At 46.1% G+C, this 25,265-nt stretch overlaps 1 protein-coding gene across 6 annotated transcripts in view; it reads right to left on the bottom strand.

Moving 5' to 3' along the window:
• The window catches only part of inpp4b (inositol polyphosphate-4-phosphatase type II B), a 697,459-nt gene that overhangs the window by 311,083 nt on the left and 361,111 nt on the right, over window positions 1–25,265 (bottom strand). For all 6 annotated transcript variants that reach the window (XM_070872076.1, XM_070872113.1, XM_070872087.1 and 3 more), the window contains one exon: window positions 20,342–20,414. In XM_070872076.1, the coding sequence (XP_070728177.1) occupies window positions 20,342–20,414 (73 nt within the window). The remainder of the gene's footprint in view (window positions 1–20,341; window positions 20,415–25,265) is intronic.

The raw sequence follows: 25,265 nt of genomic DNA, 5'->3' as shown, positions 1-25,265 counted from the left end.
CACTGGCCTGGCCGAAACTCTGCCTGTTGGCACTGTGGGCCTAACTAAATTTATTGCAGAGCTCGCAGCAACCCTCCCCTTTAAGTGAAGGCAAGGGGCGTTATGACGCGTCGTCGCGCTTACATCAACAGCGCAACACTGATGACTCGGAGCGATGGTGGCTCCAATCCAAGGGCACTTCCACCCCGCTGACGACAGCAACACTGCCCCGACCGAAAAAAAGAAACATGAGGAATAATAAAGGGCCAAAAGTCACTGGTGGGCATAGTCGATAGGCCCCCTAACAGTAGCTACACTGTTGGATGAAGTATAAATCAAGAAATAATACAGGCTTGTAATAAAGGAATGGCAATAATCATGGGTGATTTTAATCTTCATATTGATTGGACAAAGCAAATTGGCCAGGGTAGCCTTGAGGAAGAGTTCGAGTGTATCCGGGATAATTTCCTTGAACAATACGTTGTGGAACCAACCAGGGACCAGGCTATCTTAGACAGGGTACTGTGTAATGAGACAGGATTAATAAATGATCTCCTAGTAAAGGATCCTCTAGGAATGAGTGACCATAGCATAGTTGAATTTCAAATTCAGAGGGTGAGAAAGTTGCATCTCAAATCCGTGTCCTAAGCTTAAACAAAGGAGACCTCAAAGGTATGAAGGCAGAGTTGGCTAAAGTAGACTGGGAAAATAGATTAAAGTGTGGGACGGTTGATGAGCAGTGGCAGATATTTAAGGAGATATTTCAGAACTCTCAACAAAAATATGTTCCGATGAGAAGGAAAGACTATAATAGAAGGGATAACGATCCATGGCAAACTAAGGAAATAAGGGATGGTATCAAATTGAAACAAGGGCAAACAAAGTAAGATGGCCAAGACTAGTGGGAGGGCAGAGGATTGGGAAACTTTTAAAACCCAGCAAAGAATGACTAAAAAAAAATAATAAAGAGAGGGAAGATAGATTATGAAAGCAAACAAGCATGAAATATAAAAACAGATCATAAAAGTTTCTAGTGGTAAATAAAAAGGAAAAGAGTGGCTAAAGTAAATGTTAGTCCCCTAGAGGATGAGGCTGGGGAATTAATAATGGGGAACAAGGAAATGGCAGAGACTTTGAACAAATATTTTGTATCGGTCTTCACGGTAGTAGACACTAAAAACGTCCTAATAGTTGATAATCAAGGGGCTATAGGGAAACATAGGAACAAAGAAAATAGGTGCAGGAGTAGGCCATTCGGCCTTTCGAGCCTACACTGCCATTCAATAAAATCATGGCTGATCATTCCCTCAGCACCCCTTTCCTGCTTTCTCTCCATACCCCTTGATCCCCTTAGCCGTAAGGGCCATATCTAACTCTCTCTTGAATATATCCAATGAACTGGCCTCAACAACTCTCTGCGGCAGAGAATTCCATAGATTAATAACTCTCTGAATGAAGAAGTTTCTCCTCATCTCAGTCCTAAATGGCTTACTCCTTATCCTAAGACTATGTCCCCTGGTTCTGGACTTCCCCAACATCGGGAACATTCTTCCAGCATTTAACTTGACAGTTCCGTCAGAATCTTATATGTTTCTATGATATCCCCTCTCATCCTTCTAAACTCCAGTGAATAAAGGCCCAGTTGATCCAGTCTCTCCTCATATATGACAGTCCAGCCATACCTGGAATCAGTCTGATGAACCTTCGCTGCACTCCCTCAATAGCAAGAACGTCCTTCCTCAGATTAGGAGACCAAAACTGCACACAATATTCCAGGTGAGGCCTCACTGAGGCCCTGTACATCTGCAGTAAGACCTCCCTGCTCCTATACTCGAATCCTCTAGCTATGAAGGCCAACATACCATTTGCCTTCTTTACTGCCTGCTGTACCTGCATGCCCACTTTCAGTGACTGATGAACCATGACACCCAGGTCTCATTGCATCTCCCCTTTTCCTAATCTGCTGCCATCCAGATAATATCCTGCCTTCGTGTTTTTGCCCCCAAAATGGATAACCTCACATTTATCCACATTATACTGCATCTGCCATGCATTTGCCCACTCACCTAACCTGTCCAAGTCACCCTGCAGCCTCTGAGCATCCTCCACACAGCTCACACCGTCACCCAGTTTTGTGTCATCTGCAAACTTGGAGATATTACACTCAATTCCTTCATCTAAATTGTTAATGTATATTGTAAAGAGCTGGGGTCCCAGAACTGAGCCCTGCGGCACTCCACTAGTCACTGCCTGCCATTATGAAAATGGCCTGTTTATCCCGACTCTCTGCTTCCTGTCTGCCAACCAGTTCTCTATCCACATCAGTACATTACCCCCAATACCATGTGCTTTGATTTTGCACACCAATAGGGAGGGAGGAACTTAATACAATCATTATCACTAAAGAAGTAGTAATTGGTAAAATAATGGGACTAAAAGCGGACAAGTCCCTTGGATCTGATGGTTTGCATCCTAGGGTCTTAAACGAAGTGGCTGCAGAGATAGTGGATGCATTGGTTGTAATCTTCCAAAATTCCCTGGATTCTGGGGAGGTGCCAGTGGATTGGAAAATCGCAAAAGTAACACCCCTATTTAAAAAAGGCAAACAGAAAGCAGGAAACTATAGACCAGTTAGCCTAACATCTATTCTTGGGAAAATGCTGGAGTTCATTATTAAGGAAGCAGTAACAGGACATTTGGAAAAGCACGATTCAATCAAGCAGAGTCAGCATGGTTTTATGAAAGGGAAATCATGTTTGACAAATTTGCTGGAGTTCTTTGAGAATGTAACGAGCAGGGTAGATAAGGGGGAACCAGTGGATGTGGTGTATTTGGATTTCCAGAAGGCATTCTATAAGGTACCACATAAAAGGTTACTGCACAAGATAAAAGTTCACGGGGTTGGGGGTAATATATTAGTATGGATAGAGGATTGGCTAACTCACAGAAAAGAGAGAGTCGGGATAAAATGATCATTTTCTGGTTGGAAAACAGTAACCAGGGGATGCCGCAGGGATCGGTGCTGGGGCCTCAATTATTTACAATCTATATTAATGACCTGGATGAAGGGACTGAGTGTAATTTAGGAAAGATTGCTGATGATACAAAGATAGGTGGGAGAGCAAATTGTGAGGAGGACACAAGAAATCGACAAAGGGATATAGACAGGCTAAGTGAGTGGCCAAGAATGTGGCAGATGGAGTGTAATGTGGAAAAATGTGGGGTTATCCACTTTGGCAAAAAAAAATAGAAGCGTAAATTATAATTTAAATGGACGTCAACAATTACCGTCTGACAGGTGAGACCATTAGTGTAGGAGGCCGCAGCCGAGGACCTTTGGGGACGGTTCCCAGCAATCAGGAAGGCAGGACATAGAGGCTTGGTTTTGGGGGAGGGGTGCAGAAAAAGTACATTGTGGGCTGGGGCGGGGATGTTGTGATCGGCAGAGGAGAGGTTGAAGGCTTACTTGAGGGGCTGGGTGGAGCATTCCATGCGCCAATAATGGCAAGAATCTGATCTAATTTTTCACATCAAAATAATGTTGTGGATTTGCAGCAAACTGTCGGACAGCTGGTTACAATAAATTATTGGTATGTGATCACAATGAACATCCATCCCCTCCCTGCACGAGTGGAACTAAACTACAGAACCAGTGGGAAACTGTTTAACCTTTGCCGCCTCCAGGCCAGGTCCAAGATCACCCCAACCTCTCTCATTTAGTTACAGTACGTGGACGACGCCTGTGTCTGCGCACATTCCTTAGGCTGAACTCCAGGATATAGTCGACATATTTACTGAGGCACACGAAAGCATGGGCCTTACGCCAAACATCCGTAAGACAAAGGTCCTCCAGCAGCCTGTCCTCGCCGCACAGCGCTGCCCCTCCAGTCATCAAGGTCTACGGCGCGGCCCTCAACAACATGGATCATTTCCCATGGCTAGGGAACCTCTTATCAACCAAAGCAGACATTGGTGAGATCCAACACCACCTCCAGTGCACCAGTACAGCCTTCAGCCGCCTGAGGAAAAGTATGTTCGAAGACCAGGCCCTCAAATCTACCACCAAGCTCATGTCAACAGGGCTGCAGTAATACCTGCCCTCCTGTGTGGCTCAAAGGCATGGACCATGTACAGTAGACACCTCAAGTCGCAGGAGATATATCACCAATGATGTCTCCACAGGATCCTACAAATCCCCTGGAAGGACAGGCGCACCAACATCAGCATCCTCCTCCAGGCTAATATCCCCAGCATTGAAGCACTGACCACACTCGATCAGCTCTGCTGGGCAGGCCACATAGATCACATGCCAGATACGAGATTCCCAAAGCATGTGCTCTATGCGGAGCTCCTTCACGGCAAACGAGCCAGAGGTGGGCAGCGGAAACGTTACAAGGACACCCTCAAAGCCTCCCTGATAAAATGCAACATCCCCACCGACACCTGGGAGTCCCTGGCCAAAGACTGCCCTAAGTGGAGAAAGTGCTTGCGGGAGGGCGCTGAGCACCTCAAGTCTCAACACCGAGAACATGCAGAAATCAAGCGCAGGCAGCGGAAAGAATGTGCGGCAAACCAGTCCCACCCACCCCTTCCATCAATGACTTTCTGTCCCACCTGTGACAGAGTCTGTTGCTCTCGTATTGGACTGTTTAGCCACCAAAGAACTCACTTCAAGAGTGGAAGCAAGTCTTGCCCGATTCAGAGAGACTGGCTATGATGATGGTGATGATGCACAAACCCCTCTCCTACTTCCTGAAAGCAGTGGTATGTGCTGGACTGTAAGAGTAAATTTATCAATCCCGCACTCTCAATGGAAATACAAGTTGGAGGTTGTGTAACAATACCAGTGCTATAACACCGTAGCTCCAATTTACTGACCCACTCTCTCTTTGAGCACAGCTCTCTGCTGAAAGACTATTTGATAATGGGTTGGGGGGGGGGGGGGGGACAAATGATCAGAAGCAAACCTGATCCTGATCTGTCAATATTCACACATGTGCTTTCCAACAGATGTCATTAGAAAGTGATCAGAGTGGAAATTTTTGTTGCATTTTCCCTTCCTGGTCCAGGAATAAGGAGTTGCAATAACTTTACTACTGTCCTAGCTGAGAACTGCTAATTCAATACAGACCAGCAATCGAACTTGGCACATTGCAGGTCTGATTCACTATGGCACCACATGGTGCATTTTCCCATTGAGTAATTAGAGAATCTAAATATGTGCATCATGTAATTAAAAAAAAGTACTTTGTAAATCATCACCAGTTTCACTACCCAATGATCACACAAAGTTGTTGCCGCCACATTGTATAATATACTGCAATACTGTACTTTACCTTCAAGGTATTCATGAACTTGGACACTTCAGCATCACATATTTCTCACGGTCAGTCTGTATAATGAAACACTGGTCTGTGTGTACACCTAGAGGTTTCCTTAACATAATGGCATGAGCAAGTCCGTGGAAGATTCTTCGTCGATTTTCTCTTCTTATCTTCAGTGTTATTGAAGTATAATTACTTGATGCAAGAAAAAAATGACCAAGAAAAGCAAACAACAAATTGTAGTGCAAATCCTTTCCTTTGCGCATGTGGTTTCCAACAGATGTCATCAGATCGTGATCAGAGTGGGAATCTTAGTTGAATTTTCCCTTCCTGGCCCAGGAATAAGGAGTTGCAGTAAGTCCAATTAAACATTGCTTGTCAGTGAAATACCAGCAAGTGGAGATAAGTTAATATTCCCATATGTCAATCAAGGGATTAATTCATAACTTTCAAGAATGAAATCACCTGTTGAGAAGTGTATGAGAATCGTTAATGAACTTCACATCTTTAATTTTAATGGATGCGTCTATTTGTACGAAATGAAATGCAGCCATTTCTCTGATTTATGTTGTATAGCCCCTCTAGCCCACTCCGCCATTCAACAAGATCATGGCTGATCTGGCCATGGACTCAGCTCCACTTACCCGCCCGCTCCCCGTAACCCTTAATTCCCTTATTGGTTAAAAATCTATCTATCTGTGATTTGAATACATTCAATGAGCTAGCCTCAACTGCTTCCTTGGGCAGAGAATTCCACAGATTCACAACCCTCTGGGAGAAGAAATTCCTTCTCAACTTGGTTTTAAATTGGCTCCCCTGTATTTTGAGGCTGTGCCCCCTAGTTCTAGTCTCCCCGACCAGTGGAAACAACCTCCCTGCCTCTATCTTGTCTATCCCTTTCATTATTTTAAATGTTTCTAAAAGATCACCCCTCATCTTCTGAACTCCAACGAGTAAAGACCCAGTCTACTCAATCTATCATCATAAGATAACCCCCTCATCTCCGGAATCAGCCTAGTGAATCGTCACTGTACCTCTGTAACTTAACTTAACTGTGTTTCTGTACAACCCAAAATGGAGACCCCAAACCGGCATGAACCAGAATTAATTCAGCAACTGTGAATAGTTCCCGCAGGGTCCTAATGCCCGTCCTGTGAGCTGCAACAAATAAATAGAGTGTGAACACAGCATATATCCCCCCTTTTTAAAATCACGGTCTATGTACAGACAAAGTCCTTGAGATAGCCAGGTCTTGTTCTGAAGCGCTGAGACCGGCGTGGAGCTTGCGGTGTTTGATCGACGTTATCGGTTGGGAAACAGAATGGTGCCTCTGTTCCATCCTGCTGGTCTGTTCGCCCATGAGTTGGAATCAGTCTACGAGCGTTCCATCGAGTCCCATCATTGAGTCCGTAGGTCTGAGGGCTGAACTTTCGTCCGATCTGTTTTGGAGGCGAAAGTGAAGATGCGAGCTTATGACTCCAGTTTGGGCGCTTAACTCTGACCCAATCTCAGTTCTTCAGTTGGGGCTTTTGAGCGCGTCATTTTGTGTCAGTGTATGTCTTTGCTTTTCGTTGTCGTTCCAAAATCTGGGATGAGAGTGTGGTTATCTTCACGCTTGGTTTGGCTGGGGGTTTGAGAATGTCCAATAGCCAGCGATGATTCCACCCAATCAACACGAGCTCAGCGCACGTCTTCCCTGTTAGTGAACGGTATGTGCGGAGAATGGTTTGAACCGCTTTGTCGAATGTTTGGCCAGCTGCGAGGTTGACTTTCAAACTCTCTTTGATGACACAGTTAAAACGCTCAACACCTCCGTTGCTTTGAGGATTGTACCGAGCAGTAAGGCGATGCTCGATAGCATGACAAATAAGGAAATCCGCGAACTGGTCAGACACAAACTGTGGTGCATTATCAGTAATTATGACCTCTGGGAAGCCCGACTTTGTGAACATATGCTACAGAATAGTGACGATCGTTGATGAGGTCACTGAATTTGTGTAGTGATTTTGGGCCATTTGGAATGCAGGTCATGTACTACAATAAGAAAAGGCTGGTGTTTTGGACCTAAGATATACAAGTGAACTTGTTGCCATGGTTTCTGTGGTCATGGAATGGGCTTCATTGGCACTGGTCGGATGTTTGTGGCCTTTTCGCTCAGACTGCATGCTTTGCAGTGTGAGTGTAACTCCTCGATGAGAGTTTCAATCCCAGGCAACCATACTGAATTGCGACATCCCTGCATCATGCGGACAATGCCAGGGTGTCCATCGTGTGCCAATGAGAGAACGTGCTGTTGAAGCGACTTGGGAATTACTGCTCTATCACCATGAGCCTGGCAGCCATCGTTCCAAACCGAGAATTCATCGTGAAGTCTGTGGAAGGTTTTCAGCTCTTTCAGAATTTGCTTAGGCCACTCAGTCTGGAGGAAGTGGCTCACATGCTGGAGCGTAGCATCACTGTGATTCAGTTTTGAGTTTGTCGCAGGAGACAAGGTTTCTGATAGACTGAAGGATGATCGACATGACATATGTGTCGTCATCTGTGAGCAAGTCAGCACCAGATTCCGAAGCAGGTGTCGAGCGGCTGAGCATGTCAGCTACGTGTTTGCGACGGTCAGTGATATACTGTACATCAAAGTTATACTGATGGAGATCTGACCACCGGCTGATTCGTAGTGGTCTGTGCCCAGATCCAGTTATAGCGAGTAGTGTAATTAGCGCTTGGTGATCCGTACAGAAGGTAAATTTCCTGCCATAAAGGTAGACGTGCCAGCGTTCGCATGTGTAGATGCAAGCGAGTGCTTCGCATTCCCCTGTAGAGTATTTACATTCTGCAGACAGGAGCGTGCGAGATACGAAGGCGACTGGGCGTTCCAGGCCATCAATCCATTGCGAAAGCACAGCACCCAAGGCGGTGCCTGTGCATCCGTGGTGACATACGTAGTGGCATTTGGTTCAAAGTGCACAAGGATAGGAGGGGATGTGATTTTTTTCCTTAAGCGTGGTGAATGCCTGAGCCTGGGACTCTGTCCATTCCCAAGGCACGTCCTTGTGCAGCAACTTGCGAAGTGGTTCGGCAATGTGCGCGTAGTGCGGGACGAACTTCAGATAGAAGTTGCAAGTGCCGAAGAATGATGAAAGTTCTTTGATGTTAGTAGCCTCCTGCATTCGCTGGATCGCGTCAATGTCGGCTTGACATCTTGTGCTGCGACTCTGTAGCCCAGAAAATTTATTTCTCCAGCAGCGACTGTACACTTATCAGCAATGTGTGTAATGTTATGTGTAGCAAGTCTAGCCATAACTGCGTGAAGTCACTCGTCATGTTCTTCCATTATCCGTGCATGGACGACGATATCGTCAAGCAGATTGAGGGCTCCCTCTATGCCTGCTACCATAGTAGTGACAATCTTCTGAAATGCACTTTGTGCAGAAGATGTTCCGTTGGGCACGCGTCGATACTGATACGGACCATCATGCATCATGAATGCCGTGAGCGGTTTGCTGTCTTCCGCGAGGGGTATTTGCAGGTAACTGCGGCGCATGTCGAGTTGCGTAAAGACTATTGAGTCGTGGAATTCTGAAGACAGCTCATCGATGGTAGGAAGAGGGTACTTGTCGGGGATGATGGCCTTGTTGACATCTTTCAGGTCGATGCATAGGCGGATCTTCCCATTTTTTCGCCAAGCAATGACGAAGTTCGAGATCCAGGGTGAGGAGTCGATGCTCTCAATGATTCCCTGAGATTCGAGTCACGTTAATTCGGTGGAGACTTGGTCGCAAAATGCGAATGGGAGACAGCGAAGTCGCTGCGCAACCGGTTTGATGGAAGGGTCAACGCAGGGACAATGGCAGAATTTTGTTGTCACTCCAAACCATGTGAAAATTGAGGGATACTGCTCGTCAAAGTCCACCGTGTACACAGATGTGCCAGTTGGGTCGTAAACTTTGAACCCAACTTTGTCAAAAGGGTCAACATCCATGAGGCTTTGTCCCTTCACGACATGAAATGAAAAGTTCGCCAATGTTATGTCCTTGTAGTATATCGGGACAGATATGATCCCAAGTACCTCAATTTTGGAGTCGGAGTATGCATGTAGTGGAAGTTGCGGGCTGCAGTTGACAGTGCGTGAAGTGGGTATTGTACACAGCCTCGCTTAATATGGAGACTTTGGCTCCAAGGTCAATGAGGAGGCAGATGGGTGTGCCATCAATGTTTACCTCAGTCCTTGAATTTGCCTGAACCAATGTGTGAAATGTCACTAACGGTGTAAAAACCATACTGGGTTCATCACTATCAGAGTTGTCCACATGCCAAATATGTTGCGATGAGCGACAGACACTAGCAAAATGGTTCATTTTACCACATGCAGAACATTTCTTCTCACGTGCAGGACAGTTAGGACTCTTTGCTGAGTGTGATTTGTCCCCACAGTTAAAGCAGTGGAAGTTAAGCCCACGATCCATAGTGGGTGGCTTATTACCAGCCCTGGGTCTCTGCTGTGATTTCCGCTTTGGATGAAGACTTTACACATGGGCTGTAACTGCAGTCTGCTGCACAGGGGGAGCAGGGGATCTGATCGCTTTTGAATCGGAGAGCGGTGATTAGATTTGGGTGGCCAAATTAGTTGCTTTATCCAATGACAATTTGTCATCATCCATTAGCTAGCATTCCCGAATGCGGGGGATTGTTGTTTTCTCAATAATTTGATCCCTGAGCATTTCCTCTGAGTGCTCCAAAGTTACACGTAGCGGCCAGTTCAGTTAAAGAAATGATATACTGTTTGATTGGTTCACCGTTCCCTTGCCCCCTTTGACAAAATTGGTATCTCTCCATCATGATACTTTTCTTTGGCCCAAAATACTTCTCTAGGGTGCTTACCGTTTTGTCGTAGGACTCCGTGTCTTCATTTGGCCAAAGATGCGTTGGCCTTCGGTGCCGAGACAGTAGATAAGTATTGCACGGCGGCGAGCTGTTGTTACGTTGTCACCGTCTAACCCATTCGCCAAGATGTATGTAGAAAAACCTTTTATCCATCTCGGCCATGGAATTGGAGGGTCCCCAGATGTGGAGAGGAAAGGTGGGGTGGGGGTGGGGCGGGGTTGGGGGTGGTAGGGAGGTTAATCCTCGTCGTCAAATTATGTTGTGTACGCGTAAATAACTGACTAACTGAGCCAGCAGTAATGTAAGTTAACTGTGCTTTTATACAACCCAAAAGAGTGTCTCCAAACTGGCATGAACCAGAATGAATACAGCAACTGTGAATAGTTCCCGCAGGGTCCTAATGCCCATTCTGTGAGCTGCAACAAATAAACAAAAAAAAATACATAAACAAATAAATAAATACATAAATAAATAGAGTATGAACACAACAATTGGCTCTCCAGACCTATTGCTGATTTATCCTCCAAGGGGACCAGCCACACCCTTAAGTTCCTCTGGAATGTGTAACTGGAACCACCCAGCCCAAGTTCTGAGTGAATTTCCAATTTGTAATTCGATCCATTTTGACTTCAGAAGCCACAGAGGCTAGATCTACCCAAAAGCCACCAAGTTCCAGCCGAAGTCCATTACTCCAGCGTAAGTGCATCCATCCCCCAGCTGAAGTCCATTACCCCAATGTAAGTGCATCCCTCTGCCAGCTGAAGACCCTTATCCAAGCGCAAGACCTTATCACCACTCCCCTCCCCGACCCCCCCCATAGATGGAGCATTGTGTGCAGATTGTTAACCGCTGTGGTTAACATGGCCCTCGACCGTGTCCGTTCTATTTACTTGTACTTCTTTCAAATTAGTATACTGTATTCGCTGTTTCACGATGTGGTCTCCTCTACATTGGGGAGACCAAGCGTAGATTGGGTGACTGTTTTGCGGAGCACTTCCGTTCAGTCCGTAAGCGTGACCCTGAGCTTCCGGTCACCTGTCAATTTAATTCTCCAATCCATTCCCACGCTGACCTCGGTCTCCTACACTGTTCCAACGAAACTCAACGCAAGCACGAGGAACAGAATCTCATCTTTCGTTTAGGCACTTTACAGGCTTCTGGACTCAACATTGAGTTCAATAATTTCAGAGCCTAGCCGCTGCCAATCTTTGGCTCCCTTTCCCCGCCCCAGAGCCTGTTTCATGTTTCTCCTCGTCGCTAATGGCAGCTGGTCATTATCCCACCATTCACACCTTATCTTGACTAATGTTTTTCTAACTCCTGGCATTACCATTTGAATTTGGGCCAGCATCCCTTTTGTCTCTCCAATCTCTCCTGTCTTCCACCCTATCACAGACCTTCCCTTTTGTTCTTTCTTCCCCTCCCCCTTTCAGTGCTCGTTAAGAATCTATTCATTTCAAACACTCTCCAGTTCTGACGAAGGGTTATCAACCCGAAACATTAACTCTGCTTCCTCGCCACAGATGCTGCCTGACCCGCTGAGATTTCCAGCATTTTCTGTTTTTATTATTAACATTTATTGGGTATGAAGTGAGTAGTGACAGTGTTGTGACTTCTGGATTTCATCCACTCCAACAATGTCCCTTCAAACACATGCACGCACCAGGGGGTAGGAAGAAACATAGAAACATAGAAAATAGGTGCAGGAGCAGGCCATTCAGCCCTTCTAGCCTGCACCGCCATTCAACGAGTTCATGGCTGAACATGAAACTTCAGTACCCACTTCCTGCTTTCACGCCATACCCCTTGATCCCCCGAGTAGTAAGGACTTCATCTAACTCCCTTTTGAATATATTTAGTGAATTGGCCTCAACTACTTCCTGTGGTAGAGAATTCCACAGGTTCACCACTCTCTGGGTGAAGAAGTTTCTCCTTATCTCGGTCCTAAATGGCTTACCCCTTATCCTTAGACTGTGACCCCTGGTTCTGGACTTCCCCAACATTGGGAACATTCTTCCTGCATCCAACCTGTCCAAACCCGTCAGAATTTTAAACGTTTCTATGAGGTCCCCTCTCACTCTTCTGAACTCCAGTGAATACAAGCCCAGTTGATTCAGTCTTTCTTGATAGGTCAGTCCCACCATCCCGGGAATCAGTCTGGTGAATCTTCGCTGCACTCCCTCAACAGCAAGTATGTCCTTCCTCAAGTTAGGAGACCAAAACTGTACACAATACTCCAGGTGTGGCCTCACCAAGGCCCTGTACAACTGTAGCAACACCTCCCTGCCCCTGTACTCAAATCCCCTCGCTATGAAGGCCAACATGCCATTTGCTTTCTTAACCGCCTGCTGTACCTGCATGCCAACCTTCAATGACTGATGTACCATGACACCCAGGTCTCGTTGCACCTTCCCTTTTCCTAATCTGTCACCATTCAGATAATAGTCTGTCTCTCTGTTTTTACCACCAAAGTGGATAACCTCACATTTATCCACATTATACTTCATCTGCCACGCATTTGCCCACTCACCTAACCTATCCAAGTCACTCTGTAGCCTCATAGCATCCTCCTCGCAGCTCACACTGCCACCCAACTTAGTGTCATCCGCAAATTTGGAGATACTACATTTAATCCCTTCGTCTAAATCATTAATGTATAATGTAAACAGCTGGGGCCCCAGCACAGAACCCTGCGGTACCCCACTAGTCACTGCCTGCCATTCCGAAAAGTACCCATTTACTCCTACTCTTTGCTTCCTGTCTGACAACCAGTTCTCAATCCACGTCAGCACACTACCCCCAATCCCATGTGCTTTAACTTTGCACATTAATCTCCTGTGTGGGACCTTGTCGAAAGCCTTCTGAAAGTCCAAATATACCACATCAACTGGTACTCCTTTGTCCACTTTATTGGAAACATCCTCAAAAAATTCCAGAAGATTTGTCAAGCATGATCTCCCTTTTACAAATCCATGCTGACTTGGACCTATCATGTCACCATTTTCCAAATGCGCTGCTATGACATCCTTAATAATTGATTCCATCATTTTACCCACTACTGAGGTCAGGCTGACCGGTCTATAATTCCCTGCTTTCTCTCTCCCTCCTTTTTTAAAAAGTGGGGTTACATTGGCTACCCTCCACTCGATAGGAACTGATCCAGAGTCAATGGAATGTTGGAAAATGACTGTCAATGCATCCGCTATTTCCAAGGCCACCTCCTTAAGTACTCTGGGATGCAGTCCATCAGGCCCTGGGGATTTATCGGCCTTCAATCCCATCAATTTCCCCAACACAATTTCCCGACTAATAAAGATTTCCCTCAGTTCCTCCTCCTTAATAGACCCTCTGACCACTTTTATATCCGGAAGGTTGTTTGTGTCCTTCTTAGTGAATACTGAACCAAAGTACTTGTTCAATTGGTCTGCCATTTCTTTGTTCCCCGTTATGACTTCCCCTGATTCTGACTGCAGGGGACCTACGTTTGTCTTTACTAACCTCTTTCTCTTTACATACCTATAGAAACTTTTGCAATCCGCCTTAATGTTCCCTGCAAGCTTCTTCTCGTACTCCATTTTCCCTACCCTAATCAAACCCTTTGTCCTCCTCTGCTGAGTTCTAAATTTCTCCCAGTCCCCAGGTTCGCTGCTATTTCTGGCCAATTTGTATGCCACTTCCTTGGCTTTAATACTATCCCTGATTTCCCTTGATAGCCACGGTTGAGCCACCTTCCCTTTTTTATTTTTATGCCAGACAGGAATGTACAATTGTTGTAATTCATCCATGCGTTCTCTAAATGTCTGCCATTGCCCATCCACAGTCAACCCCTTAAGTATCATTAGCCAATCTATCTTAGCCAATTCATGCCTCATACCTTCAAAGTTACCCTTCTTTAAGTTCTGGACCATGGTCTCTGAATTAACTGTTTCATTCTCCATCCTAATGCAGAATTCCACCATCTTCTCGGAGTTCCCTTTCTCCCCTCCAATCCTCCCCCCTCCCAGGCTCTCTCTCTCTCTCACGCCGCCCAATCTCGCTTGCTCTCTACCCCTCCCCCAAGCTCTCTCTCCCCCCTCTCCAAGCTCCTTCTCTCTCTTCCACTCCCCCACCCACCCCCACAAGCTCTCTCTCCTCCCCCTCCCCAAGCTCTCTTCCCCCCCGAAGCTCTCTCCCTCCCCAAGCACACGCTCTTTCTCTCTCTCTCTCTGCACCGCGCCCCCCCCCCCCCCCCCCAACCTCTCTCTCCCTGCTTCTTGCTCTCCCCGCCTGCCGCTCGCTCTCCCCGGCACTGTGGGAGGCTCGGGATTCGCGGCCCACTCGCCGGTGTGGGAGGCTCGTCAGATGCATTTGGCTGCTCAGTGGAGGCAACGTGGTGTTGGACACATGTGCAGAAAAGGGTTAGTAGGAATCGCACTTGCAGTGGGGCGGAGTCGGTGATATTTGTCCTAACTCTCGGAGATTTAATACAAATAGTTACTCTGGATTTTAATACAGTATGATGATGTATCAAGAAATTGGACAGAATTTTTTTATTCCTGTCAATAATACTGAAATGATATAGAGTAATATGCTACTATATATCATGGTAGATTTATAGAAAGGGTAATGTACTGAATTCTCTCTAAAATGTAACTGCTGTGAAGTGACTTCCACCTTCGGGCCCAACAAGTTTGGCAACTTTATTAAGGAGCCCACTAACTCTTGATAATGTGAATAAATTATTGATTAAATGTAGAATTTTAAAATTCTCCAACAGATGGTCTTGAAATCTTGATAAATATTTCATGCTTGAGATGAATATCGGTGCGTAGGATTAGTACATTTTTCTTTCTTTATGAGTGCCAGCATCAAACACTTCCAGGCCAATACAATATTAGCCTGGTAAAATTCATCGCTCTCTGTGAACTATCCAGCAATGAATCTTAATCTGCATCCCCAGAGGGGTACCCCTACTGCACAAGTTTTGATACGGCCAATACTGACTATTCCTGAGGCTACTTAGAGTGAGCTATCCCAATTGGTTCAAAATTATGGAACAACCTTATCTTGTGGATTTCCCACCAATCAAATCAAGTTGATACAATCCAAAATCAGTTCATTTAGGATACCGGTCAGATTCCTGTGCTGACTTGTAGAAAGTATCGAATAAGTTGAACAGGACGAAAGCAGCCACTGAAGTGAGGGAGTTATCAGCTTTGGGATGGTTTCATGTAGCATTGGAAATCTGAACCCATTGCTGTAACTGCAAATCAATGTCAAAAAGCAGACGCCCAAACTCCAGGAAGTCAGAACCCCCCCCAAATACCTTGTATTAACATATTGGGCCCAAGTTTCCACAGGATAAAAAACGGGCGCCCCTCCGAGCTGGGCGCCAGAAAAAAAATGTGCTATTCTCGAGCGCTTTGCAGCTCCTTGTCTGTTTGGCGCGGCACCCAGGGGGGCGGAGCCTACACTCGCAATGATTTTATAAGTGGGAGGGGGCGGGTACTATTTAAATTAGTTTTTTTCCTGCTGGCAACGCTGCGCGTGCGCGTTGGAGCGTTCGCGCATGCTCAGTGTGAAAAAAACGTTGGCACTCGGCCATTTTTGTAGTTCTTTGTAGCTGTTTAATTTTTGAACATTTTTTAATAAAACCACATTGTCATCAGCACATCAGCACTGAGGTTTCCCTTCTCACTGTCTCCTTCCCCTCCCTCCCCTGCGCGGCAACAAGCCGCTGTCTCCTTCCCCTCCCTCCCCTGCGCGGCAACAAGCCGCTGTCTCCTTCCCCTCCCTTCCCTGCGCGGCAACAAGCCGCTGTCTCCTTCCCCTCCCTCCCCTCCCCTGCGCGGCAACAAGCCGCTGTCTCCTTCCCCTCCCTCCCCTCCGCGGCAACAAGCCGCTGTCTCCTTCCTCTCCCTCCCCTGCGCGGCAACAAGCCGCTGTCTCCTTCCTCTCCCTCCCCTCCACGGCAACAAGCCGCTGTCTCCTTCCCCTCCCTTCCCTGCGCGGCAACAAGCCTCTGTCTCCTTCCCCTCCCTCCCCTCCCTCCACGGCAACAAGCCGCTGTCTCCTTCCCCTCCCTCCCCTCCCTCCACGGCAACAAGCCGCTGTCTCCTTCCCCTCCCTCCCCTCCCCTGCGCGGCAACAAGCCGCTGTCTCCTTCCCCTCCCTTCCCTGCGCGGCAACAAGCCGCTGTCTCCTTCCCCTCCCTCCCCTCCCCTGCGCGGCAACAAGCCGCTGTCTCCTTCCCCTCCCTCCCCTCCCTCCACGGCAACAAGCCGCTGTCTCCTTCCCCTCCCTCCCCTCCCTGCGCGGCAACAAGCCGCTGTCTCCTTCCCCTCCCTCCCCTCCCCTGCGCGGCAACAAGCCGCTGTCTCCTTCCCCTCCCTTCCCTGCGCGGCAACAAGCCGCTGTCTCCTTCCTCTCCCTCCCCTCCCTCCACGGCAACAAGCCGCTGTCTCCTTCCCCTCCCTTCCCTGCGCGGCAACAAGCCGCTGTCTCCTTCCTCTCCCTCCCCTCCCTCCACGGCAACAAGCCGCTGTCTCCTTCCTCTCCCTCCCCTCCCTCCACGGCAACAAGCCGCTGTCTCCTTCCCCTCCCTCCCCTCCCTCCACGGCAACAAGCCGCTGTCTCCTTCCCCTCCCTTCCCTGCGCGGCAACAAGCCGCTGTCTCCTTCCCCTCCCTCCCCTGCGCGGCAACAAGCCGCTGTCTCCTTCCCCTCCCCTCCCCTGCGCGGCAACAAGCCGCTGTCTCCTTCCTCTCCCTCCCCTCCCTCCACGGCAACAAGCCGCTGTCTCCTTCCCCTCCCTCCCCTCCCTCCACGGCAACAAGCCGCTGTCTCCTTCCCCTCCCTCCCCTCCCCTGCGCGGCAACAAGCCGCTGTCTCCTTCCCCTCCCTCCCCTGCGCGGCAACAAGCCGCTGTCTCCTTCCCCTCCCTCCCCTGCGCGGCAACAAGCCGCTGTCTCCTTCCCCTCCCTCCCCTGCGCGGCAACAAGCCGCTGTCTCCTTCCCCTCCCTCCCCTGCGCGGCAACAAGCGGCTGTCTCCTTCCCCTCCCTCCCCTCTCTCCACGGCAACAAGCCGCTGTCTCCTTCCCCTCCCTCCCCTCCCTCCACGGCAACAAGCCGCTGTCTCCTTCCCCTCCCTCCACGGCAACAAGCAACTGTCTCCTTCCCCTCCTTCCCCGGCAACAAGCCGCTGTCTCCTTCCCCTCACTCCCCTCCCTCCACTGCAACAAGCCGCTGTCTCCTTCCCCTCCCTCCCCTGTGCGGCAACAAGCCGCTGTCTCCTTCCCCTCCCTCCCCTGCGCGGCAACAAGCCGCTGTCTCCTTCCCCTCCCTCCCCTGCGCGGCAACAAGCCGCTGTCTCCTTCCCCTCCCTCCCCTGCGCGGCAACAAGCCGCTGTCTCCTTCCCCTCACTCCCCTCCCTCCACTGCAACAAGCCGCTGTCTCCTTCCCCTCCCTCCCCTGTGCGGCAACAAGCCGCTGTCTCCTTCCCCTCCCTCCCCTGCGCGGCAACAAGCCGCTGTCTCCTTCCTCTCCCTCCCCTCCCTCCACGGCAACAAGCCGCTGTCTCCTTCCCCTCCCTCCCCTCCCTCCACGGCAACAAGCCGCTGTCTCCTTCCCCTCCCTCCCCTGCGCGGCAACAAGCCGCTGTCTCCTTCCCCTCCCTCCCCTGTGCGGCAACAAGCCGCTGTCTCCTTCCCCTCCCTCCCCTCCCTCCACGGCAACAAGCCGCTGTCTCCTTCCCCTCCCTCCCCTGCGTGGCAACAAGCCGCTGTCTCCTTCCCCTCCCTCCCCTCCCTCCACGGCAACAAGCCGCTGTCTCCTTCCCCTCCCTCCCCTGCGTGGCAACAAGCCGCTGTCTCCTTCCCCTCCCTCCCCTGCGTGGCAACAAGCCGCTGTCTCCTTCCCCTCCCTCCCCTCCCTCCACGGCAACAAGCCGCTGTCTCCTTCCCCTCCCTCCCCTCCCTCCACGGCAACAAGCCGCTGTCTCCTTCCCCTCCCTCCCCTCCCTCCACGGCAACAAGCCGCTGTCTCCTTCCCCTCCCTCCCCTGCGTGGCAACAAGCCGCTGTCTCCTTCCCCTCCCTCCCCTCCCTCCACGGCAACAAGCCGCTGTCTCCTTCCTCTCCCTCCCCTCCCTCCACGGCAACAAGCCGCTGTCTCCTTCCCCTCCCTCCCCTCCACGGCATCAAGCCGCTGTCTCCTTCCCCTCCCTCCCCTGCGCGGCAACAAACGGCGGTTTCCTTCGAACGATGGCTGAAGCACTTTCACACAGGTAGGAAGATGGTTTATTTAATCTTTTCTTTGCTTATAAATGTTTATTCAGGTTGGATTTATTTGTATAATATTTGTAGAAGTATAAATAAGGATTGATTGTAGAATTTAATGACTTCCCTTACCCCCCCTCCCCTCCCCCCTCGTTCTGGACGCCTAATTTGTAACCTGCACCTGATTTTTTAATGTGTAGAACAGGTTTTTTCAGTTCTACAAAAATTTTCATTTGCTCCATTCTACTTTAGTTTGGAGTACGTTTTCACTGTGGAAACTTTGAAATCAGGCGTCAGTGGCCGGACACGCCCCCTTTTGAAGAAAAAATTCTGTTCTAAAGTAGAACTGTTCTACCTCACTAGAACTGCAGAAAAAAAAAATGTGGAGAATTGCGATTTCTAAGATAGTCCGTTCTCCACCAGTTGCTCCTAAAAATCAGGCGCAAATCATGTGGAAACTTGGGCCCATTGTCTTAGGAAAAAATATAAAATTAGAATCTGTTCAAACACCACCTCCTAACTTACCATGGCTGCAGCAATCACTGCTAAATAGCAGAATATAAACTGGCTCAGATCGACTGCTATCTTCATAATTTTAAATTCATCAGATCTGTTAGTGCTCTACCACATTCACATTGTTTAAATCTTGCAGAAGCAGCACGCATCCTAGATTTTGATACCTGACACAAGATGATAACATTTCCTCTGCCCTGTGCCTCTAATGAGAGGGAAGGGGGTATATCCCATCTTCTACTGAGTCCATTTGTTGGACGCCGCAGTACAGGGGCACCTGTGGCACTGTGACCCGCTCCTTGAGCCATCATTGACCAGCGGGTGCCCAAGAGCAGATTGAGGACAGGATGGTAAATTTGAAATTTTTATTTAATCTCCACCCTCCTCCTCAGATAATGAGGCATTCGAGGCTTCCTAGCTGCTGATCTCCCTCAACAGACAGAAGGCCCCAATCTCTGGCCCAGAGCCTACAGCTGGGCTCTAGGCACATGACAGAGCCAAGGAGGGGGCCTGTGACTGGAGTTTGCCCAGACAAGGTAAAATATGGGCAATTATTTGCTCACAGGCACAGCGCTCCTAAACTTTGTTGTACCCATTCTGCCTATAGAGGAAACTCTATCCATGGGGTAGAGATTTGTGGTGGGGGTGTCTTTTTCAACTCTATCCCTTCTTCTTTTGCTGATATGTTAAGAATCAAGAAGAGCCTGATGTTCAATGAATTCCTTTAGAAATATAAATCCAATGATTTAACTCCAAGATGAATGCAAAACAGGCCAAATGTGGCCACCAAGTTCTGCAAACTAACTTGCCTGATCCTAAGCAAGGCAAGGGAATCATCATCTCCAGGAGATTGGCAGAAAAGACTCGACCATTAGGGAGATTAGAGGTATGTTCCGCTCCCCATCTTTTTTGCCATGAGTTATGTCCACTATTTCTCCCAGCTCCACAGCCCAGAATTGCCCCTGATGTCCTGTTTCTCTAACCCCAACACTTTGTGTGTGCTTGTGTCTCTATTTGGAGTAATAACTGGGAGAACATTTATTGCCTCTGCACCACTAAGTCAGTGGCTACAATCCGAGAGAGACCTTTTAATCCCACATGCCAGGGTAGGTTTTAATGTTACATTAATAATTGCAACAGATAAACCATTATGTTTTAAATGTTGTTGTTTTGTGACATTTTCAGTCACGCGAAGGGAAAAGAAAAAAAATAAACTTGTTTTTATCTGGGACACAAAAAAGATGCGTCTCTTTTTCATGGCGAAAGGACAGTTACATAACTCCAGCAAAAGTGTTCATTTTATATGAGAGAGGGCATCGATATATGACTCATGCATGTACATTGTATCTCAAGTTAATTATAGTTCAACCAAATAAAGAACAAACATACCTGAGTCAAGTAGTGAGAATTTTCCAGCGTCATTAATGGTTCTGTGCAACAGACTCCCACAAAGAGAAGCTGACTGGTAAAGAAGAAATGACATAAACCTCACTAAAATCGTACAAAAGCAAAACATTATTGGCTAGAAAATATTACTGTTGGTATTAATAGAATGAATGTTTTATGCATTCATATAACATTGTCCTGTTCACTATTTCAGTGCAGATACGAACACGTATAAATGGAATAATGCCGGTGTTAAAATAGCAGACAGTGGAATGTCATGTGGATGTATCAAGGATTCAGGTGCTAATATTACCTGTAGTAATCTCTAGTCTTATATCTTTAAACACATTTATTTTCAACCAGCACTAGACCTCAGTTTCAGTGTACAATGCACTTTGTGAAGGGCTCAAACTTCTTAATTTCAGCGATAAAAAATATTAAAATAAATATTTATATTTCCTTTAATCATATTCAGCATTAAAATTGTATTATATGTCATTCAAGTCAGTATACTGTGTAATTCAAAATGGTTTGTGATCCAATATCAAGAGAATTGTTGACTTATTGGCACTTAAAGCTTTTTTATTCCCATTTTTGCCTATTTCATAGTTTCATAGTTTTAACTTGATATATCTAGCAAACATCCGATATTTAAGACTTCTGCTTTTAAATGTCTCTTGAATTGGGCGTGTTTTTTTTACCATGTCAAGTAATGTGTTAGCTTGCACTTGTGTGGTTTCTGTAGATATATAATTTTAAAATGTAATCTTCCAGGCATGTTGGCAAGTCCTCTACAAGCCACTACTGTACAAGCTACTGGTTCTTATAAATGATTCCTTTCTCAGCTGTACTGGCACAACATTGTTGTCATGGTGAATAGTTTTCAGAAGCATTATTATCGCAACAAATGTCAGAATCACTGACAAGATAAGTACCCATCACATTTAACTTCTGGAAAGTGAAACTGTGATCACTGAATCCATCACCTGTTTCTAGAAAATGAAATCCCAGATCATTTTCTAACCACACCAAAGGGGTGAATTTCCCCCAAAGTGTACGCATAAAAATTGTCACCTCCAAAACCTGACCAAATTGTGAGTAGCATTAATTGAAATGCCATCCCTTCCATCAACTGGGTAATAAGCTTTGGCAATGAATGTTGGCTACTCCAATGCAGGGACATTATAGCCTAGCCAAATCTATTCCTTGCTCAATGTCCACACATACGGACTTCCAACACTGGTCTCTGAATAGCAATTAGGAATGTAAACCCTGTTTAATTTTACACTTCCTAAACTAAGGTCAACTGTAGCGATCTCACTTCGGCCTGGCTGAGACCAACTAGGTCAGCACAGAACAGGGATCAAAACGGACCCTTTCATAGTCAGTATGGTTCAGTTAGTCACCGTCATCAGTCATTTTTCTGAAACACAAAAGAATGAAATCGTTGCCTGGTTATCAAGTGGCGGTCTCAACAGGGATGGGTGCCCTTTTTCACAAAACTGCAATTCCCCCAAAAATGCTGTTTTTCTATTGCTCGGAGATAATGTCCACTCAAAGTTTTAACTTTGACATGGCATTGCACCCATCATAATAATCAAAAATAGGCTGCACCCATTCTTAAAAAGGAAAATAAGTTGTAGGATACACTGATCAGTGGCTCTTCCCTTTTTTCTGAGCGCAGGGGACTACAGTTTGTTTATTGTGTGAGAACAGACATTCTATCAGCACACAACTTCACATCACTGTGAAATCATCATACTATATGGCCTGTACCAAATGTGAAGAATAACTGGAGTAGTAAAATCATAGGAACAGGAGTTGGCAATTCAGCTCCTCGACTCTGTTCCGCCATTCAATTAGATCATGATTGATCTGTATCTTAACTCCATCTAACTGCCTTGGTTCTGTAGCCCTTAATACCCTTGACTAACAAAGATCTCTGAATCTCAATTTTGAAATTTTCAATTGATATGACTGCAACAGCTTTTTGGGGAGAGAGTTCCAGATTTCCACGATTCTTTGTGTGAACAAGTGCTTCCTGACATCACCCCTGAACTCCCTAGATCTAATTTTAAGGTTATGCCCCCTTGTTCTGAATTTCCCTACCAGAGGAATTAGTTTCTCTCTATCTACCCTTCCAAATCCTATCATCATATTAATGGATGGACATAACTAAATCACAACTCACTCATAAAGCCCTTTACATTCTGCAGCTCCCTCGCATAAGAAACATTGCTAAGAGTTAAATCTAGAGGTTTAAACAGCTTCCGTTTAGGACCAATGTTTTATGGCCACTGTCAAATACTATTTTTTATCATATGGGATTTTATGATTTTTACTGGTGCTTTGGGCATCTCATTCTGTAATTCTGTCCATTGTTCTATCAATATCAAAAACAAGTGACCTGACCAATAATACACAAACGGGCAGCTAATTAGTGCCAGGAGCACAGAAACAGAATTTTTGGATTTGTATGGTCTTTAATAGATGTGAATTTCCATGAATAACCAAAATTTACCCTAAAAATGTGCAAAAATTCATAATTGTAACTGAATTCTCACCAATCAATTCGCTATAAAAAAAACCCTTCTTTTCTAAACGTAAACAAAAAAAAAATGATAATCGCTGTTGCTGTTCACAAAAGCGGTCTGTCACAAGTGCTATTTGTCTGTAAAGGGTTCATAATAGAATAGCAGAAATGTTAATACATTTACATTTACTCACTTCTCTGAAGTAAAAGTTTTGAGAATTCAATCTTTAGTTTCTTTCAAAGTGCTTTGGTAAAAGCAAAGATATCCTGTAATTCTACCCTTGAACACCTATTGATGCATAGATTGCATACTAAGAAACTCGGCACATGCTCATAATGCACAAAGTGATTGAAAGCTTGGGACAACTGTTGTGAGACAAAACTATAAAGACAAAGCCCAAGCTTTCAGAGGGGCTGATGCCCTAAAGTAAAATGTTTAATCAAGACATTAAAAGACACAAAATAGGTAAAGTTGATCATGTTATTGTGAAATACTTAATTAAATTTTCTAATTTTAGAAAAAAATTGTTTCATACTTTAGTTTGGACATTTAAGTTAGCGACAGATAAAAGGAGGGCATTTTTTTTTGAACAAGCATTTGAATGATCTGATTGGTTAATGAACAAAAAGTTACAGGAAACTGTTATCGGTGATTACAGAAGGAGCTTCAATTTTAAGATTAAAATGTGACAAAAATCATGGCAACGGCAAATTAAATTTATGGACCGGAAGTACATGTAGATACTGTACAAGATATAATAATAATATATAATACATAGAACAGATCCTGTGTGATACTTGTCATGGTAAGTCAGAGAATATGTTGTTTCATGCAATGTAATGTACAATACATATTCAGGCCTAAAGATGAACAGTAAATGGGTGTGTCAAAATGTGACTTTGTTGAAGTATTGTAGGAATGTTAATGCCGTTCCTAGGCTCAAATTCTATGATTTTGCTGAGAAATTGTAAATCAGTGGCCCTGAGTAATTATGTAATTAATTTTATCGCATACCAAGGATAGAGAGGAAGAGGGCAAGGAAGACATTCCAGGTTACTGGTGGGTATCAGGTAGGCTGCAGGAACTTCAACTAGAAGCAATGAGGATTTTGCAGGACATATATTGGTAATATTGAGATAGTGGTCTAGGGGATTGTGACTGGAAATGATGGGGTACTAGGGTAGTACCACTGGGGGATGCAAGGAACTGGGAGAACCAGCAGGAGAGGGGGTGTGGTTCCAGAATTTGGGAGCACTTGGAAGGGATGATTGTAATTTTCGAGAGCATTGGAACGTGGGTGCTTTCTTGAGGACCTGGTAAGAATGGTTATGGTAGCACGAGAGGGGGAGGGGTGAGAGTTCTGTGGTGTGGATTGAGTGAGAAGGGAGTCCCAAGTTGTGGAAGCACTGGATGTGACAGCGATAGGCGGGTGGATTTATGGCGTGGCAGCCACGAGATACTAGTGGTGGGATGTGGGTGATCATGGAGTGTGGAAAGGCAGAAAATGTGCATCATTTTGAATAAATCCTCAGCTGAATAAATTTAATTTTAAATAATGCATGTTTTCCCCACAGGTGGTGAAATTATTTTAACAAATCTTCCTGCTCCCCTTACCCTCCCTTAACCAAATTCTCCGCCTTGTCCCTCCAACAGCATCCTACTCCCAACCTAATCTTGTGCGGCAAATCTCAAGGCCTCTCTCTCAAGTGTTAAAGGGCACTTTTAAATCAGTCAGGTTGTTTCAGTGACTGTGATGGAGATAGGTGAGCAATAGGCTTACGGTCGAATCAGGTCAAGGGAGGGAATACGGTCACAGAAGAGGAGATAGCAGTGGCAGATAGCATCAGCCTCTGGCTCAATTTAACTACCCACGATTGGTGACATTGTGGAAAATAGCAGCTATGTTTGAGAGACAGATGAGAAGTCTCAGGGGTAAGTGAGCAACATTAGAGACAAATTTTGGAGGTAAACCAAAGATAAATGAAGTGAATAGCTAAGTGTAATCATGATAGTAATACATGGCAGACAGGTGTGATGGAAATACTGTGATGGGAAAAGCATGTTGGAAAAAAGTGTGATAGGAAGTGTTACTTGACAGTCTTTCATATGTATTATAGATAGAGCTATTTTTATCTGTCTGGCAATGCTCTGCTGTTGAAAACAGGCAATATTTTCTCAAAGTCGATAAGAGATTTATATCACAACATAAGTTGTTAAATATGTTTTCATTCTGTAAACTGTTACATTTCATCGAAACCTTTACATTGTAGTTAAATGTTGCTAATGCCGATCTTTATTGGTGAATTTGACCTTGTGGTGAACAACTTTTTAATGACCTGTAAATTCTAGGCAGGATTTAAATAAACATTAAAAATAGAAACACTGAATATATA

This window comes from Pristiophorus japonicus, chromosome 2, assembly GCF_044704955.1.
Source record: "Pristiophorus japonicus isolate sPriJap1 chromosome 2, sPriJap1.hap1, whole genome shotgun sequence".
In the NCBI taxonomy this organism is placed as follows: Eukaryota; Metazoa; Chordata; class Chondrichthyes; family Pristiophoridae; genus Pristiophorus; species Pristiophorus japonicus.
The sequence above is the reverse complement of the archived record's forward strand: the minus strand, read 5'-3'. Positions and strand labels throughout refer to the sequence as shown.